This window comes from Amphiura filiformis, chromosome 2 (genome assembly GCF_039555335.1).
Source record: "Amphiura filiformis chromosome 2, Afil_fr2py, whole genome shotgun sequence".
NCBI lineage: Eukaryota > Metazoa > Echinodermata > Ophiuroidea > Amphilepidida > Amphiuridae > Amphiura > Amphiura filiformis.
The window spans coordinates 59939022-59958435 of record NC_092629.1 but is presented as its reverse complement, the minus strand read 5'-3'; the positions used below and the strand labels follow the sequence as shown (position 1 = coordinate 59958435).

The window sequence follows — 19414 nt, the reverse complement described above, 5'->3', positions numbered from 1 at the left end:
TAAGTTGCTTCTTAGTGGCAGCGGGGTGCCAAGTTTGAAGTTTCTACTTCAACATAAGGTGTTTTTTTCCCGTTGGCGGTTCTTTTGAAATAAAAATGTGTAAGCACCTAGTACCGATACCGCACATTTTCTTTTGAAACGGCATGATGATCAAAAGTACCAGTCGTTTTGAATTTGATTAAAAATAGTATATGCACACGTTGTTATCACTCAGCTGAAGGGAAATTTTTGTAGGCCTACCCCCCGCCTATATTGCAATGAATGGCATGTCTATTAATAAATGTGTTTGTTTTCCTGGTATTTTTTTAAAATAATTTTTGTTCGTTTGTTTATAATTTGTTTCAGCATTTCCCCAAAATTAAAAAGATAGTGCAGAACCCCGTCAAAAGTCAACATTTTATTTTCCTTGCAGTTTATTTTTTCTTAAATTTTTGAAAATGTTTGTTGATTTTTCATTATTTCAATTTGCAGTTTAAACATTTTTTTTCTTCAATTTTATTTTTTTTACTTTAATTTATTTCAATAATTATTTCCACAAAAATTCACAAATAAATTTTCCTTACAGTAGGCTTAAGCCTATAACAAAAAAAAATCAGTTTTTGTTAGTTTTTTATAATTTATTTCAGCATTAAAAAAAATAGAAAGAAAGGGGTGTAGAACCCCCCTGAGCCGTCTTTTAATTTTTCTTTTTTTTTTTTAAACTTTTTTCATTTTTTGTTAGTTTTTTTATAATTTATTTCAGCTTTCCCCAAAACTTCCAAAATAAAGGGGGGTGTAGAACCCCCTCAAATCGACTTTAAATTTATTTTCAGCTTTTTTTTAAATTTATTTATTTATTTATTTTTTCAATTTTTTCAGTTTTTGTTGTTTTTTTTAGAATTTATTTCAACATTTTCCAAAATTTCAAAATAAAACGGGGGTGTAGAACCCCCCCTAAATCGACTTTAAAATTTTGGGCGATTGTTTGGCTATTTGGGCGACATTTCACGGCTAATACCCGCGACTTGGGCTGAAAAGTTTTGGCAACCCTGCGACTGAGTCGGTGCAGAATCCACTCGATTCCAAGCAAGGAAAGGTTTGTTTGTTTGGTGTTTTTTTAAAGAAATAAGTAATCAGGAATAGTGGCATAAATTAGAGTGCAGTCGATTCTTTGCTGCACTGAAAGTGTTGTCTTTTGTAAAAGTGACGTGTTTTCCTGGTTGTATGGATTTTAATAAATCTTGACTTCGGATGGTTTGTAAACACGTTGAAAGGAGCAGAATTCGACATGCTCATCACAAGATAGCCTAGCCCTAGCCCTAGCTATACTAGTCGGGATTATGCACTTTCAGTTTCTCACGCGTTTGAACGGGAATTGGATTGCGTACTTTTTCGATGTCTAGTGAGCAAATTTCTTCAATATTTTGAGAAAATGATGTCAAATTTTCTATTCTATATTGTTTGGTAATAATGTCTTTTGCCAATAGTATGTTTAAAGTTGTAATTTTGTGTGTTTGATCGCAAAGATCGGATATTTTCGTTCCCGATTCGAATTCTGAACCCTTCGCAAGGGTGCCGATTTTGGCAGAACTTTGACGATAATTTTGCCGTTTTGGACACTAAAATGCATTCGATCCTTAATTTTGTTTCAACCGAGTCTTAAATTAGCAAGCACAATAAGGTTGGTACCACTTTTATATACATTGATACAATTTTAAAGATTTTTTAAAGTTTCTAACCGGTATAAGCGTTAAGTGTGTATTTCCATTGACATCCAAAATGGGAAATACGAGTCTGATGGACATAGGAACGGCGTCCATGAGACTCAGCGAGTCTAAGCTATACTAAAATGCAGGAAACCTTTGACGAACGCGACTACCGTGATGTTGCAAATTCGGCGCTAACAGCGCGTACGGCGCACCGTTCATTCATAAATTACCACTCGGCAACAACAGATCGCCTCAGCAGCCAATCACTGAATCAGAGACAAGTGCGTGCAACGCAGTAAATATGCGATGTATCCTTACAATACGCGCTCGTCAAAGGTTTTCTGCATTTTAGTATAGCTCGAGAATGATGCTCTAGCTAAAATACAGGTTTACATTTACTATCTTACATTATCTTGCTGTATTTCAGCTAGATAATAATAATAATAATAATATAATAATAATTCAGGGAAATCCCGCCTATTTTTCAGGCGCACCACTGCAACGGCAGTGTATTTCGACAATTCACGCGTCACTGCAACGGCAGTGTAATTTTCAATTTCGATTTTTACATGTATAATCTATATCACCATTTCACAAACACAACTAATCTATTACTATCACTGTACAGACAACTACTACTGCCCTGGAACCTAGGGGAAGGGGGTACAGATACCAGAACCGGGGGTGATCCCCTACTCTTTCCGAATAGCTCTGACACTTTTTACGTGCACAGGGATGATCTCCTGTACACGGACCAACGGCTTTACGTGACTTCCAACCACGGATTTAAGCACATACACTACCTATATCTGCACGTGATAAGCAGTGTATGGGGGAGAAAGAAATTCTTCAATTAAATTCTGAGATTAAATTTCTGAACTGAATTGAAGGATTCCTGACCATATAGGAACTTTTTGGGAGGGAAGAGAATTTTCACCTAAGGCAAGCCCAAGGCTCGAACCCTCGTCGATCGTATTTCCCGGCCAGTGTCCGATTTACAAATTTTTTCCTACCTGCACTGGTGCATGTAGCCCAAAATTTCTACATGCACAGCAAAAAGTGTGCATGCACCAAAATTAAAGCAAACATAAAATCACATTGAATCACGATCATTGTCAGTTAAGGGGGTACTACACCCATGTGGTAAATTTGTGACTATTTTTGCATTTTTCTCAAAAAATAATTACACACTGGTAGCAAAAGTTATGTATATTATTGGGGCAAGGAATCCAATTACTACACTGAAATTTCAGTGACGCGAGACAAGCGGTTCAGTATATATGATAAGAAACGAGGTACATCTTAGCGGTACCTTATTTCTGATCATAAATAACAAACCGCTTGACTTGGGTCACTGAAATTCCAGTGTAGTAATTGGATTCCTTGCCCCAATAATATACATACCTTTTGTTACCACTGTGTTATTAGTTTTTGAGAAAAATGCAAAAATAGTCACAAATTTATCGAGGGGTGTAGTACCCCCTTAAGGGCAGAGTAATGGGAGAGAATATGGACCTTTTCGAGCATCATTATTTCTGAATTGTATCTCCAAAGTATATAAAACTATACATTTTTGGAAAGGAAATGAGTCAAGGAATCCCATGGTGACGTCAGATTTTTTCAAAAATCTCGAGTTTTTGATAAAATCACAAAAATCGCTTTTTACCCCAGTTTTTTGTGACAACTTAAAAAAAATCAGTTCGGAGTAAAAAAAAATCAATTAGCTTTTAATGAAGAAGAGACATGAACTTAGGGAAGGTTTTTATTTTTTTGAAATTAAATCTCTTTTTTGAAATATTGAAAAAACATGTGAAAAAAGCAATTTTGTCATTCTATTCAGCTAAAATTGCACATAATGGTGTATATTTTTGTTTAAAACAAATATTTTGAAAAAATGAGAAAACCTTCCCTAGACTTTGATGTACTCTAAACGATAGTGCAAAAGTTTACCTTTTGCTTGCATATTTTTCGAGTTATCTTGTAACAAAAATCGTGCAATATTGTCAAAAGTGAACTATGAGAAATCGACGTTTTAGTAAAAAAATGTCAAAATTATGCACAAAAATGTCCTTATATTTTAAAACGGCAAGACATTCACGCTTGTAAAAGCTGTACCTGGTGCATGGTCTTAATATGCATCTTTTTGCAACAATGAATTTATAATGTCTGCTTTTAGTCTGCCAAAATTCAACATAATTGAAAAATCTAAGTGGCATTTTGACTGCAAATTTGTGTTTTGTTTACACCGCATTTGCCGGCGTTAAAAACATACCGAATGCGCCTTGACTGCGTTGGACATACTGGCGCAGAGTTGCGCCACGTCACGCGCCACGCGAATCGCCTAGCGTAATCACAATATTTCTTATTCGCGCATTTCTGACTCATTATTTCCGCCAATTTACTAAGCTGTCTTGAGCCATGTGACTTTTTAGAGTTGAAAAGAGTGAAATAAATCAAGCAAAAATACGTGTAAATATTAACAAGTTGTATTTTATCAGTTTCAAGTGAAAGAATACATCTTAGTGTTGATAAAAATCAAGAAATCTCAAATTCGGGCGTGGACGAATGTGTCTTCCATTACTCTGGCCTTAAGCTTGTAATAATATTCCCGGCTCCACTGTCAGTGTCATTTTTATGCCGATCACTCGCCGATTTCTTAGCCAAAACACTGGATGCTGTGGCTTCATCTGTTCTAGAACTAGTCGCAGACGAGGTGCACAATTTCCAGAATGATGCAAGTGTTTTTTTGAGCTATTTCCTTTTTTGCTGGACATTATTATGATTATTTTCCGTACGTAAACAAATATTTCCCACAGTTTAAATTCAGGTTCTTTTTTTTTCAATTAAATGAAAATGACAGCTTCGACATGTGCGAGGGTATCGGGAATTGGTGGATGACGTCACATTACGCTAGCCCCTCTAAGGGAAGTCATAGTCTCGGACCAGACTGTATGTGGCTATCGCGAATGTTCGTTAGGATCGACAAGTATCAGACCGACACAAACTGGCTGTGTAGAAGACTAGGAAGTCAATGAAAAAGTGACAGTTCTCACGCGGATAAGGGTATCGGGAATTGTCAATTGCGTCAACCCTGAAATCAGGATGTTGCGCTAAAAATAGATTGGGTTTTTCCAAATCGGACTGACTGCTTGTTTACTTTTGTATATTGGCCTTGTCATATCGCTAGCGCTAAAATCGTACATGCACGCGTGCAGGCAGGTAGTGAAAAGCTGCATGCACAAAGGGAATGTCACATGCACTGGTGCAGGTATGCAGGCGGTAAATCGAACACTGCTCCCGGCCGGCAGCGCAATGCCTTAACCACTCGGCCATCTCGCCCTCAAGAGCGCCAGGCATAGCCATAGGTAGAGGAACCGGGTTTTTTTTGGAGAACAATACTGTCATGACTGTTAAAGTCAGACGAAGAAACCCAACCCAGTCGGAACTTGCTCGAGAAACACTAGCAACGTCAAAATTCCAAAAAACGAATTTGCTCCCCGAATTTGCTCATGACGGATGCCCTTGCATTTGTTGCGTTACGTTGCGCTATGCTGGTTATATGGTGGTTTCATACTTCCTGCTGCTTGCCGCTGAGCGACATGAATGATGCTTCGCTTCTTTTGCCGCTCAGCACCGCTCCAAAATCATATTTTGTTCTCATCGTCAGAGCGGCACCGCTCGAGTTGACTTGAAATCAACTCCCAGCGGTGCTGCCGCGCGCGCCGGCAAAGCGATGGAGTGATCGATATATCGGCTTGCCGCTGAATGTCACCAGTAGCGTTTTTTTGGTGAGATTGCGCAGTGACGTAAAATCATCTTCAAAGTGGCAAGCGGCAGGAAAGTATGAAACCAGCATTACATTATCTGCTCAAACAACCCGGAACCCGCCCTACTCATTATTTGATTGTACTTATTGCAATTTGCCATAACACAATTACGTAAATCAACACGAAGCTTTTGTGAGGACGTAGTGAGTGGATTAAAGAAACTGAGTCACATGGCATCACCAGTTTTGCATTAATAAAAACAGGCATTATTGTATTTTTGGAGCAAAATAAAGCTTGTTTGGTGGAATAAAAGGTGCAATATATTTGTACAGCTAAAAACATGTAAGCCTTAATTGCTGAGGAAGTTTAATTTGATAAATTGGTGCTGTTTATCTCGTAGTAAACATGAAACACAGTGGGGTTTTGATTGGCTATTTTGCAATTTGCGTGAATCATGTCATCATGATCACATCGGCACCTAATTTAACGATCAAGCTGCGTAGCAATGCATGATCAGTACCAAACCCTGCAAATTGCACCAAAAGTAAGTTCTGGGAGCTGAAACAAGCTGAAATTTACATACATCGAATGTATGGAGCCGGTATGTAAACCTGCCATGCAATATCTAATTAATTCTAATCTAATTAATGCAGAGTAATCTTCACCGGGAGTGGTCAAAGCATTGCACCTGTAGTCAATACATTATTGTTATTGTTATTGTTATTATTATTATTATTATTATTATTGTTATTATTATTATTATTATGAAGTAGTAGTAGAATGAATGATGATTATTTTTAGAAAATTACATAAAATAAACTTGAATGAAATTAAATTATAAATTTAATGTTTCTTGAATGTTATAACGACTGCGACTCAAGAATAACATTTCAGACGTCATCTGGCGTCATTTCACCCCAAAAAGTAGTTCGGTCAGCTTCGGCAGAAACTCATGTCGGGATTCTGAAAGGTTATGTCATACTGCTGTAAACATAGCTTCGTGACCTGATTTCTTCGTGTCTGTCGGGAATTCTTTTAATTTTTCTCCCTTTTACTTTACGGATACTTATTATCAAATGAACTAGACTGATCCCTAATATGCTGGGACAACATTGAACCTACCGAATGATTGTAAGTATTATTTGAGGTTAGATATAGTCAAGTAAGTGTATCAAAACAATCCCATTAAAAACTCGTATGCATGTATTTTCAATGTACATGCGTGTGTGAGTAAGGCCTTGTCCAATTGGTAAAAGCCGTAACTCAGACATACGATGGGTGTAGCTGAAATTAGGGGGTCTTGGGAGCTGCAGTGCAGAATAGCCTGAAAATGGGGGTGTCAAAGTGGCACATACATGTAAACCTGTATATGTGACACGATCAAGGGAAATGAGTCGGATGTCGCTAATATTGATTTTGAGATATTGGCAAAGAAAGTGTTAAAATTCTTTTGTATTATATTGTTTTCAGCATCTGATAAATTGATGTACCGTAACTTTGCAAAGAAAAGTCGTATCAACATGGGGTTTTCAGTTTCAGAAAGCTCTAAATGTCCCCTTTAGAAACATGTAAAATTCATTTTCGACCAGGGCCAACATGTAGGCCCTAACTCATTCCCTTTGATCATGTCACATATATATACGTATCTTGGATGTGAGCGAGCTCCCTCCCTGCTCCCATAACATTGTATTGACCATTTACTCATCACCTTTTCAGCTGAGCTGTACGTGACTCGTTAGCCATCATGTCAGATTATTCTGACCCAGAGGACTCTCTGGACTTCTATCATCCATACCATGACTGGTGGAATCCATTTGACTCACCAGATGATTACGAGGACTACCTGTTTTACGATGGATGCGACGATAGCTACGACGATTGCGATCTGGATGACGCTTCAAATTCGGTCACAAAGGATGTTGAACTGGCAACATACATGGAGCACTTGACAACTGGTGGGTAGCAGAATTGAGGGGCAGGTCACTGAAAATAGCCATATTTTCCTCCAAAAGCCATTGGTTTCTATGGGACATGATATGGTTAAAAGTCATAGGAAAATCTTCAAAAGTCACCTTATTGGGCTATTAAATCGCAGGTTTGGCAACACTAGTTGGTAGCACATACATGTATGAAGTAGGCCAAAATTTAGTTTAAAACAGATTGGACTAATTATGCTAAGAGATTTGACTTATGGTGTAATTGCCCAATATTGGTATGTGGCGTACTACCACGAAATGAGCGTTAAGTCGTAAGTTGGTAGCTTTGAGCCTGGTGTTCTTTATTTCACACGCACATTTGTACACAAATCTTAAATTTACACACCCAGGTTTTTGAATTTACACACCCAAATCTTCAAATCCTGCCTACGACCCTGCACCAGGGGCACTAGTTATGAGAGGCCGGGATACTTATTAGGTTGAATGCAGTACATGGTATGATATGTGTATGTAATTATAGTCTGTCCACTCTAAACAGAAGTGAGCAAAAACCACTAATTTGCTCACAAATTGATATTTGCCCCTGATCTGATTCACAGCTTGAGTAATCTGTGGAGCGTATAATGCGATAAATTAATGTTATTAACAGCTATTGGTTTGTAGGTCAAAGTCTGCCAACCAGTGTTCGAAATTTTGGTTGTCCGTTCGGCCGGGACAACCTAAACATGCACCGGACAACCGAAAATAATGCTCTAGTTGTGGCCAAAGGTCACTTTTTCAGCATGTTAGTTTGCTCAAACCTGACACAACTGATGAATTGTTAAATATTTAAGAATAATTGTTCATAAATTGACCACACTCACTCCACTTTATGGGTCACATGTAGTTGTTTCAGATTGTGGCAGCTTACGGACAACCAAAAACATTGGTGGGCAACCAGAAATTACAACCTGGTTGTCCATGGGACAACCCCTTTTATTTTCTTAATTCGACACTGCTGCCAACTGTCAGTGCGTCCAGGGGGTTGCTTGGTGATTTGTTGGTGGGCATTACAGAACAGGATTCTCACTTCTATTCATAAGGCAAAATTGATGTCTGTTTAGTTAGCCCAGCCAGACTATGTTACATGTTGGTTCATACATTTAACAGCAACCTACGTATGTGTCATTGCCTACAGGTCTAAGAAATCTGCAAAATCAGAAGACCTTCTGTGATGTGACCCTAAAGGTGGAAGGCAAATCCTTTGAAGCTCACAAGAATATCTTGGCAGCCAGCAGTGACTACTTCATGGCCATGTTTACATCAGGGTTTCAAGAAGCAGGTAAGCAGAGAGGCACACCGCGTAAACCAGAAATATTTCTTAATATGAGTAGCACACTTTTTGTTTGGAGACTTGTGATGTGGCATAGTGACAACATAATGGCGGTGTTTACATCACGGTACAAAAGAAGCAAGGAAGGCAAGAGCCACACTACTAGCAAGCAAACAATAAATATTTAAGAAATAAAGGGTAATGCATGATCCTTTACGAAAAAAATAATGTGTCCGAGGCAGTAAAACGTAAATAATGGGTGAGGCGCAGCCGAACCCATTATTTAAACGCTTTACTGCCGAGGACACATTATTTGCGTAAAGGATAATGCTGCACCCTTTATTTCTATTCTATTACCACAAAATAGTGTGATTTAAAGAGAAAATATCAAATTTTTGCCAAAATATTTCAAGTTGTTTACCTCAAGGTGGAGCGCATACGCGTAGCCAAAGCGTATGCACATTCCAATAACACAACCTAACATTCCATTCTCCCCTATAAGCAGGTATGCACATACAATAACACACCCCTGACATTCCATTCTCCCTTACATAAGCAGGTGTGCTGTGCGCTCTGCAGGTGCGCTGTGATGATAGAAGAACATATAGTTTGTTGCCCTTGACACTTTATCGCTAATTAATGGTCTGTCACGTGACGCGTTTCAACAAATCACAGTGCGCAATTTTGAATAATGGGTCGTGGGGGTAATAGAATTCTCAATACTGAGTCTTACTGAGTCACACTTGACTCGCATTATGTATTGCAGCTGGCACGATGGTATGAACTTTTTGTTCAGAGGTGGTGTACAATGTGGCAAAATTGTATAATTTTGTGTGGGGTTCAAGTTAAAAACAAGAAATCTGTCAAAACACATTCATTTTATTAATGGATATAGGGAGAAAAAATTTAAATCCACTTTTTAGCTCACAAAAATATGACATCAGTCTGGAGAGATTAATTGACTCATTAATTTGTTTCTTATTTCTAGGAAGAGCTGAAGTCACAATCGAAGGTGACAGCTCCATCTTCGAGTATCTTCTCGAATTCGCATACACAGGTGTCATCAAAGACTTATCACCTGACACTGTTGGTGACGTCATGTCCATGGCCGGCTACCTCCAATTCACACACGCCCTCAGCATGTGTAAGACTTTTGTCACAAAAAAGTACGCTTGGGACCAGAAGGCTATATCGCTTCAGAAGGCGTATGAGATCTCACTTTTGGCGGAGAGCTACGGGCTGGAGTTAGTGGATTTGATCAAGAGATCGAAGTTGTATATGTTGGAGAATTTCATATTTTTGTCCAAGAAGGAGGCTTTTGTTGAAGAAACAAGTTTTGAATGTTTGGAGTACTGTTTGGATAGTTTCAATAATTCTACAAGAACAGTGGCTGGTTACACTGACCAAGTAAGTGTATTTTGGTGATAGTGACAACCAAAGAAACTACAGAAGAGCCATAATGTGGCAAAAGAGTAAATCTGATATACTGTAAAAACTTGATAGTTAGCATATGTGCTTGCTATCAGCGCTTTTAAAACATGCCAACATGAAAGAGCCCCATCCACAAAAGTGTAAAGGGTTTTGAGCAAATTACCAATACACATAGTTATATACGAACAAGTAAACCTGCCAATGTGTGTCTCAACCCATTAGCTCAGTTGGTAAAGCGCCGGGCGTTGGAACAATTTCATGTTTTCAAAAACGCTCGATAGTAAGCACCTATGTGACACGATCTGGTCCATGGGGGCCAATGACGGCAAATTTGAAATTGCGATAAAGGCAAAACAATAAGTAAAAAAAACCAATAAAATACATAATAAAATACAAAACAAAATGCACACGTATCACAAAGCTTCAGAACTTTAGAACCAAGTATGCTAGACCTTTAATTGGTGTTTTCAGTATTTGATAGGCTATTGTTTTTGTAACAAGGTAATAATTATAGCAACTCAATTTTCAAAAATGTCTCCTTTGGCCCCCATGGAGCAGATCATGTCACATATCAAGTTTTTAAGGTAGTTACTTCACTAACATGTTATTTTCTTCTGCCATAGCGTTGGCAAAATGATGTAATTTGTCACCAGGTTCGCCGTCGCAAATAATAAAGAAGACAAGTAAAAACGGTGATCCCGTCTGGGAATCGAACCCAGGACCTCAGGTTTGATGATGCAATTTGTAAAACTTGTTACAAGGCAATAAAGATAAGGCTACTTTTTAATGACTTTATTGACGTGTGCAGTAACAAAAACCTAATACTTTTTGCCATTTATAAGTTGAACAAAGTATAGTACGTACCCATTACAAAGCTCAAGCTTGTTCAGATTATCAATATGCCGTGGATTATTTCTCTCTCTTTCTTCGGTCTTTCTCACATTTCGCTCCCAAATTTAACTCTTTCCCTTATCAACAATTTATTGAATATTTGGGGTGAATTTTATATTTATTGGGCTATTCCAGTTGAAATCCATATACCCCCTATGGAAGACATAATGTTAAACTTCCACAATCGGAGTGTGAATTTCAAATAGGATCGCCTGAAAGGCTGACTCCATTAATTTGTAATTCACACTCTCTCTATGGGAGATAGAGGTCATGAATGGCTTCCATTTATTTCAACTGAAATAGCCAGTTAGCAGCCCTCGAATTAACCCACGGCACCCATGGCATAATGCCGTGGGTGCCCATCCCCACTGCTGTAATGCCCTCAAAATGTGTCCTTTACCGATGGCAGTCACTTGCCGTGCCCTCTTAATGAAGTTGCCGTCGGTACCCCAGCCCTGCCCCTTCATTATTATGTCATCTATTAGACCAGGGCTCCGCAAATAGCGGCACGAGCGCCACATGTGGCGCGCCGTGGCTTCCCGAGTGGCGCGCGGCGCCCGTTTAGATTTAAAAAAAATAAATAAACAATGCGATTCCCATATTATCCTTGTAAAGACAGGCTAAAATAGTACAAAATGTTGCACCAAATGGCGTCATTTGCACCTCAAATTAAAAAGAAATCAATAGCTGACTCCCCCGGCGACTTCGCAGCTATTGAGTGGCGCTTTGCAGTTTTTTTTAATTTCATGTGGCGCTTCAACAAATCTATTTGAGGAAGCCTGTATTAGACTGTTTGTGTGTGTTTTCTTCGCTTTTGAGAAATTGCCTTTGTACCCTTCTCAAATTTGCAACAGTTCCCATGATGCCCTCTTGAAATATTACAAACTGCCATGCTGCCTTGCCTTTTCAAAGAAAATCCAAGGCAATTATCAACTTGCCCTAAAAAAGTTGCCGTGCCCCTTCAGATCATTAAATCGAGGGCTGCCAGTTAGTAACCTTAGTTATTTATCAAGTTTCTATGACTATTGCATGTACAGGACATCTTAACCATTATCACCACGTGGCTTAAACATAACCAGGATGAACGCAAGCAACATGCTCACACGTTACTCAAGAAACTACGTCTAGGACTCATTCCCACAGATGTGGTAGAGAAACTACGAGATTCGCCTGAGATGAAGGAGCTAATAGATTGCCGCATGTTACTGGATGAGGTGCTGGGGTTGAAGCTTGCTGACATGCCTGAGTGGTTGACTGATATACCTATACACATGAGTCATCCTCAGCTATTTGCTAAAAGAAATACAGCTGTGGTAAGTGAGTGAAAGAGCATTGAGTCCATGTATTAGGTACAACTGGATTATCAACTATAACTGCCTGATGGGAATTAATATTATCAAATCCATTGCGTGACATCTTGTAAGTTTCATACTGCTACGCAGTACTTCATTAAACTGGCAACCTTGCTTCTTCTTTCCTGTTGTTGTTGGTGGCGCTAGAGTTGGGGAGAAATAGTTCCCCTCATCTCCATGGTGTTTCCCAGACGGGTGGCTAGCTAAGACCCTGTTTTGAGGCCATAATTCGGTTTTAAACAAGGACGTGAGTCAATTTTGAAGTAGATCAGCTCAGTCAGATTTTAAAGGGGTAGACCCGCCATGAAAGTGCGAAACATTGGGTAAAAATATGTTCCTGTTAGAAATTCAATGTTGATTCATTCAATTTCAGATTCGCTCCTATCTTTTTCCAAGAATCTCTACGCACAAATTTCTAACCGTGTTAAATGCTCATGAATGCTTTTGTGTTTCTCATGTCAGAGTATTGTGGCTCTTGGCGGCCTTAAGAATCAGAACCGATCCATCAAGTTGAAGAACACATACGTCACATGGCAGTCATGTGAGCGAGATATTCCGGTGTTGCCAGAAAAGTTGAGCAATCATGGATCTGTAGTGGTTAATGGTCATCTATTTGTAACAGGTATGTTATTTTCTGAGTCACACCTGATGAAAGTTTGACAACCTTTTCAATCCAATGTTGTACATGTTGAAACCTTGTTGCTTTTAGGGAACAAACCAAAAGTTTGATGTCCTATAAATGAAAATTCTTTTGTTAGGAGGCTGACCCTCTCCCTCCCTCCTCCCCTCCCTCTATAACATAAGTTTGTTTGAAATGTTGAAAATTCCAACCCGAAAGTGTTTTAGCTATGTTTTTTAACAATCTTGAGTTTTTGACCTCCTCCCCCTGACGAAGGACTTTCGTTTATAGGACGTCATTGAACTTTTGGTTTGTTAATTGATTCCTTTATGGATTCCCATTGTGATAGCCTCTATGCTTGTTTATGTTATGTTAGGAAGAGCGTGGCTCAGTGGTTTAGAATTCTCGCGTCTGGTGGCAGTAGACGTTAAAGTTGTCGGTCCATGTACAGAAGTAAAATTTGCCTAATTCGAACTTTTTGGGGAGAAAAAAATGGTAAAAATGCGCCAAATCATGAATTTTCAAAAACAGGTGCGCGCATTTTACTCTCAAAAATCACACATTTTCCCTTTACTTACTCATATTATACAATCAACATGTGGGGTGTAGCAACAATCATTTCCTACCAGTTACTACCTTGTACATGTATGTCAGTATTGTATAGTCTGGGAAAAAAATAAGAATTTTGGTTTCAGTCCTCTATACATTGTATCTTGCATTCTGATTCACATTTGATTTATCCCTGTTTTGTGGTTGCAGGTGGCATAGTCCCCAAACCAAACCAACAACAACCCCACAATAGTCGTGGCAACAACTCCAACAAGAAAAAGAACAGTATAATGGCCAGTAAGATGAATGACAAATCCTTCTGGTTTGACGCCGGCATCAAGAAGTGGCATGAACTAGCTCCAATGAAACGAGGACGCAAAAACCTCGCTCTTGTACATATGGACGATCTTGTGTACGCTCTAGGAGGTATGACGACACGTGGTGGCGCCTTGTACAATGTTGACTGTTATAGTTTGACGACCAGGGAATGGTGTGAATTACCCAGAATGCCATGTCAGATCCGCGAACCCTCAGCAGTCGCCTTTAATGGCAATGTACTAGTGTACGGAATGCGCGATATGATCAATACCTACGTCTTGATGATGTACGTACCGGGAAGTAGCAACACAGCATCAAGCAGCTCTGGGCCTGATCAGGGTATATGGTACTTACTCAGAACGGAGAAACTCTCAGGGAGCCAAGCCACTGGTGTCTTTAAACCTGTGTTAAATGTACACAATGGCAAATGCTATAGAGTTGTGTACGAAGCCATACAGAATTCAGACGCAGCCTCCGATAAGAGAAATGACGACAATGTCAAACGAAAGGCTCGCGTCGTTGAGGTGGTGTTCGACCTTGAGGCAGAGGTGCCTACAGCTACAATAGGCATGGAGGAGAAGCAGAATGAGGAGCTGATAAAGCGTGTGATCGGCACAGTGAATTTCTGCATTGCTGATAGATTGTTTGTGAATGCGTGCGGATTGGTGCATGATATGGGATTGACGGTAGACGATGTTGCAAGTAAGAAAGCCGAAGATCATCTGTGGATTAATGTGAAGAAACCTAACGATATTTATGGGTCAAGTGTAGTGTTGTATACTTACATGGATTCGTGATATGAAGTGAGAGTTTGTAGGCGTAGCTAGCAAAACCTGTATATTATATATGCGTATATAAAGACAAAGAAATTTGGACTAATGTATGAAAACAATATGGTAGACATGTAATTTAATGATAGAATTTCATAATATGAGGACTCCTGAGTCAGTTTGTGTAATGAGACTCACAAATGATGAGTACATGCAAAATGCGACATCCAGATACTGCCACATGTATTTTTGTATTAATAGTGTTATTTTATGTATTTGAGATATTAAGTTGGCTAAGGGTGCACTATGTAACTTGAAACAAGTTACACAAGGCAATATAAGTAGTCATGTGTTACACTAGCTTCCAGAGAAGTATGGCACTCTTTTGCTCTGGTTGATGCGAGCGACCTGTTAATCAGCGACATAGGCAAAGCCTTGCATTCCCTTCATAAGTGCCAGTCTGCGCACAGACCAATACTTAACACGTATTTGACCAATCAGATTATTGGTTTGTTGTTAGATGATTGAAACGGCCAATCAGAACACCACTTCCATGTTTACGCTATAGATGTACACTCTCAAAATGTAGATGACAAGTGCCGTTCTTCTCTGCCAGGAAGTGTAATAATGTACTTCCCAGACACTGTGTGTGTCTCTAAAACAAGTTTTAAACACCATGGGCACTACTGGCCAAATTATGCCTTGAAAGAACTATTTTGATTGGTTACAAAGAGGGCTATCATATACCGGTATTGAGCCAATAGCCAATTAGATATATGGTAAGAATAGTCAGTAAGGTTTAGATTTGCTAAAAGATCTAAGAGCTCTATTTAGATTGATTAATCAGATGATTATATCAGTGTCCATGGGGTTATATGTGGATTAATGTGAGAAAAACTTAACAGGATGTATTGTACCTTACTTGTACATGTAGCATTACATGTGTGTGATTAGTAATTTACATACATGTACATTTATGCCCCGAGGGAGGGGGACTCAGTACAAATGAACAAACAGGGATGGGTCACATTTTCAGCCATTTGGTATATATCAATGACCCCTCTTTTTTACCTTGGCCAATTTTGGTAGATGGGTGGGTAATTTTTTTCAAAATTTTCCCCGAAAAATAGCCTAAGTTTGCTTCAAAATTTAGGTTAACGTAAGACGATCAACAGGTCAATATTTTTAAAGAGTGTTTAAGCTGTGATTAAAACAGTTTGAACCTGCTTTGAAATTGTATTTCTGAAAAAAAAAATCAATAATATGCTATTGCCAGAGATCTTCATATCTTCATATCAAATACAACACAATGTGATCTACTCCGATCATATCATTGTTGGAAAATTAGGCCAAAAAATTTTTTTGGTTGCCCTCCGTAACCGACCGAAAAAATGAGAAATCCTGGGTCAGGTTTTTTTTTTCATTCACTTTTTTTAAAAGAAACCTTAAATTTTGACAGGACATTTTATAAGTTTGTTATTCACTCATTTGATTCATTTTAAAAATGCATATTTGATTAAAAACAAGAAGTACTACCTTTTAATTCAGTCCAAAAATGCACAATGTTTTACTCTAAATTGTTTAGTAGTACTAGCCTCTTCAAAATAGAGAAAGAGCCCATGAAAAAAAAAAAAAAAAGATGGACCTACCGAACCTCCAAATTTTTGTCTTGGAAGGGCAACCAAACAATTTATTGTTTTGGCCTTATGACCTGTAGCGAAGTAAAAACTGTTGAGAACAAAAATAAACAAACAACAAAAACAAAAATAATGTATCAAATCAACTCACTTATTGCCAAAAAACCTGTAACCTAAAAACCTTGAAAGGCTCTCCTGGCATTGATTTCTAGCCATATTTGTCATTTTTCTAATAGTTTGAAACAAAAAATGTCAGGTATAGCTATTTACCGTACTGATGCGAGTACATGTATAATAGTCTCATCCCCAATTTCTTCAAAAGTTCCAGAAATTGTTAAAAAAAAGGAAGTTTATTTTTTGAATTGGGAGTGTCACTGGACCTAGAAGTAAATGCTAGGATCATTCATGATTAAAAGAATAATAATAATAACATTTTGTGTTTTCAATATGTTAAGTTGTAATTTGTGTTCATGTGATAGTTTATTAATGATTTCAAAATGCATTGGATTTGCATTTTTTTAAGCACTTACCTGTAGGTCCAGGGACATGCCAATCCAAAAAAATCTGTGTTTTCCGAGGCAGAAGAAATCCGGGAAATTTCTTCATTAGCTTTTAAAACGGAATTCCAGCTAAAACCGGAAAAGTGGTATCTCTGTAAAATGGTCATTTCCAAATGTTTTAAGGGCTCGGATAGCAATATTTGCACAGTATTTGTGGGGCCTGAGAGCATATCATACTCAACAAATTGCATTCTGAATACAAGAAATATCCTTCTGATATCAAATAATTTTGAAATTTGCTTTAATAATACAAATTTTGTGACAAACTATTGAAAAAATTCCCCAAACACCTAAAAAATATAGAACTTTTTGGAAAAAATTGTATATCTGCAATATGATAGGTCAAAATTTTCATGATGGACGGCTTTTCGTCCCAGCTACATACACTTTTTAAGTACATATCATTAGATTTGCAAGGTTTACTTCAAGGACTGTTAAATGTCAAAAGAAATTAATAATTGGCCATAAAATTTGTATTATATCGCAAATTTCAAAAAATCAAAATCGTTTGATATCAGAAGAACATTCCTCGTATTCAGAATGCATTTTTGTGTATCTGATATGCTCCCAGGCACTAAAAATACTGCGCAAAGGTGGATGACCAACCCCTTACCAACAATATACTCCAAAAAATTGAGATTTTTATACCATCAGAAACCTGGCACTACATGATTGTGTGCATTGCATGTGACATGATCTTGTCCATGGAGGCCAAAGGTGGCAAATTTGAAGAGGAAAAAACCCCCATAAAATGCATAACAAAATAGACATCACAAAACTGTTAGACCTTTGGTATTTTCAGTATATGATACAGTACCCTAATGTTTGTATTTAAAGGTCCACAATCGTTGGCCTGGTCAACTGGTAGGTGACCTTGTCCTTATAGATCACACTCCTGTATACTTGTATACTTGTCTGGACTTAGGTGGTGTCTGGACTGACATGCCCTGGGCCACATAACTCAATTATAAATGTAGTTCATTATTCCAGATGTGGTGGTGGACCTGTAATAATTATATGGAACTCAATTTTAAAAATGCCTCCTTTGGAATGAATGGACCAGATTGTGTCACATATGTGACATGGGGGCCAAAGGAGGCGTTTCTGACAATTTAGTTACTATAATCATTACCTTCTATCATATACTGAAAACACCAAAGGTCTAGAATACTTGGTTCAAAAGTTACGAAGTTTTGTGACATCTATTTTCTTATGTATTTTATTGTTTTTTACCTCCATATTTTTGCCTTTATCTCAGTTTCAAATTTGCCACCTGTGGCCCCCATGGACCAGATTGTGTCACAACCTTTCTTGCAGATTCAGTTATTTGGCAAAGATATGATGATATCATCCAATTTGTATTTATAGGCTGTCAACAGCCCCAAATTACAAGGGTACGTAGCATATCTTTGTAAAAGTTGTCATCCAGATCACCTTTATATGCATGCATTATAATTAAAGACAGATAAAAAGAATTTATCGCGTCTGATGTCACTGTCAATTACGATCCTTGATTGGTTTACACAGGTTAATAGCGCTATCTGGTGCTGATCGGAGAAAAGGAATAGCAGCAAATGGCGAAAAATTACGTACTTTTACAAGGCAAAAAGCAGCTTTTCTAGGCATTGTTGACATCGTGCCTTCGCGAAAGAAAGTTTCCTACTATAAAGACCTAACTTTTTAGATGGTTTGCATGTTTCAAGGTGCAAAATTAACAATAAGGCGACCAGTTATACCGCCGTGTTCAGCAAGTCACGGCACTTGTAAACAAACCCTGCCCTGATTGACAGATGATGTCAGACGCGATAAATTCTTTTTATCTCTGTCTTTAATTATAGATATTGGAATTGACAATCTTCTTGGACCAAATTTACTTACCTCAAACTGTGCATTTTTTATGTACATAGTACATAGTAGCTAACAGCTAAAATGTACATACATATCTGTTGCCTTGAAGTTAATGCCCAGAGTTACTGTATACATGGCTTCGGCTGTTAGGGTCTCAGCGATGTTCCGTCTATTTGTTTGTTTGTTTCCATTACATGGTTTGAACCATTGTTTTCTGGTGTCCTTCTGTGTAAATATTTTGATATACATATCATTAAAACACTTTAAGGCTATTTATATTTTATCAAACTTGACAAATTTTGTCTCAGAAGAAAATGGAAGAAAAAACAAACCTAAAATCTATGTGGTATTGTAAACAATGTTATGTGCTATGCATGCCTCAAAATTTATGGATTTAATTATACTAGCCTTGAAAATGGGCGCAGGCTGTGAAAATGTGGATTTCATGAATTTCGAGGCTTGTTGCTATGTGTGATTTACTTCCCTTGTATATACCTTCTTTTTTTTAATGAGATGTGACACAATCTGGTCTATGGGGGCCAAAGGCGGCAAATTTGAAATTGAGATAAAGGCAAAAATATGGAGTAAAAAACAATAAAATACATGTACATATAAAAATAGCCATCACAAAACTTCATAACTTTAAAGCCTAGTAATAGTATGCTAGACCTTCAGTATATGACAGCATAATGTTTGTATTTTAACATAATAATGGTAGTAACTCAATTTTCAAAA

At 37.9% G+C, this 19414-nt stretch overlaps 1 protein-coding gene across 1 annotated transcript; it reads left to right on the top strand.

The window, feature by feature from the left end:
- The first annotated feature begins 1029 nt into the window (after positions 1-1029).
- LOC140146477 (kelch-like protein 15) lies at positions 1030-18382 on the top strand. Its single transcript, XM_072168338.1, has 7 exons — positions 1030-1075; positions 7172-7410; positions 8570-8713; positions 9693-10111; positions 12064-12339; positions 12841-13000; positions 13757-18382. Exons 2-7 carry the CDS (start codon positions 7200-7202, stop codon positions 14659-14661), a joined length of 2115 nt encoding a protein of 704 aa, XP_072024439.1. The 5' UTR covers positions 1030-1075; positions 7172-7199; the 3' UTR covers positions 14662-18382.
- Positions 18383-19414: the final 1032 nt, after the last annotated feature.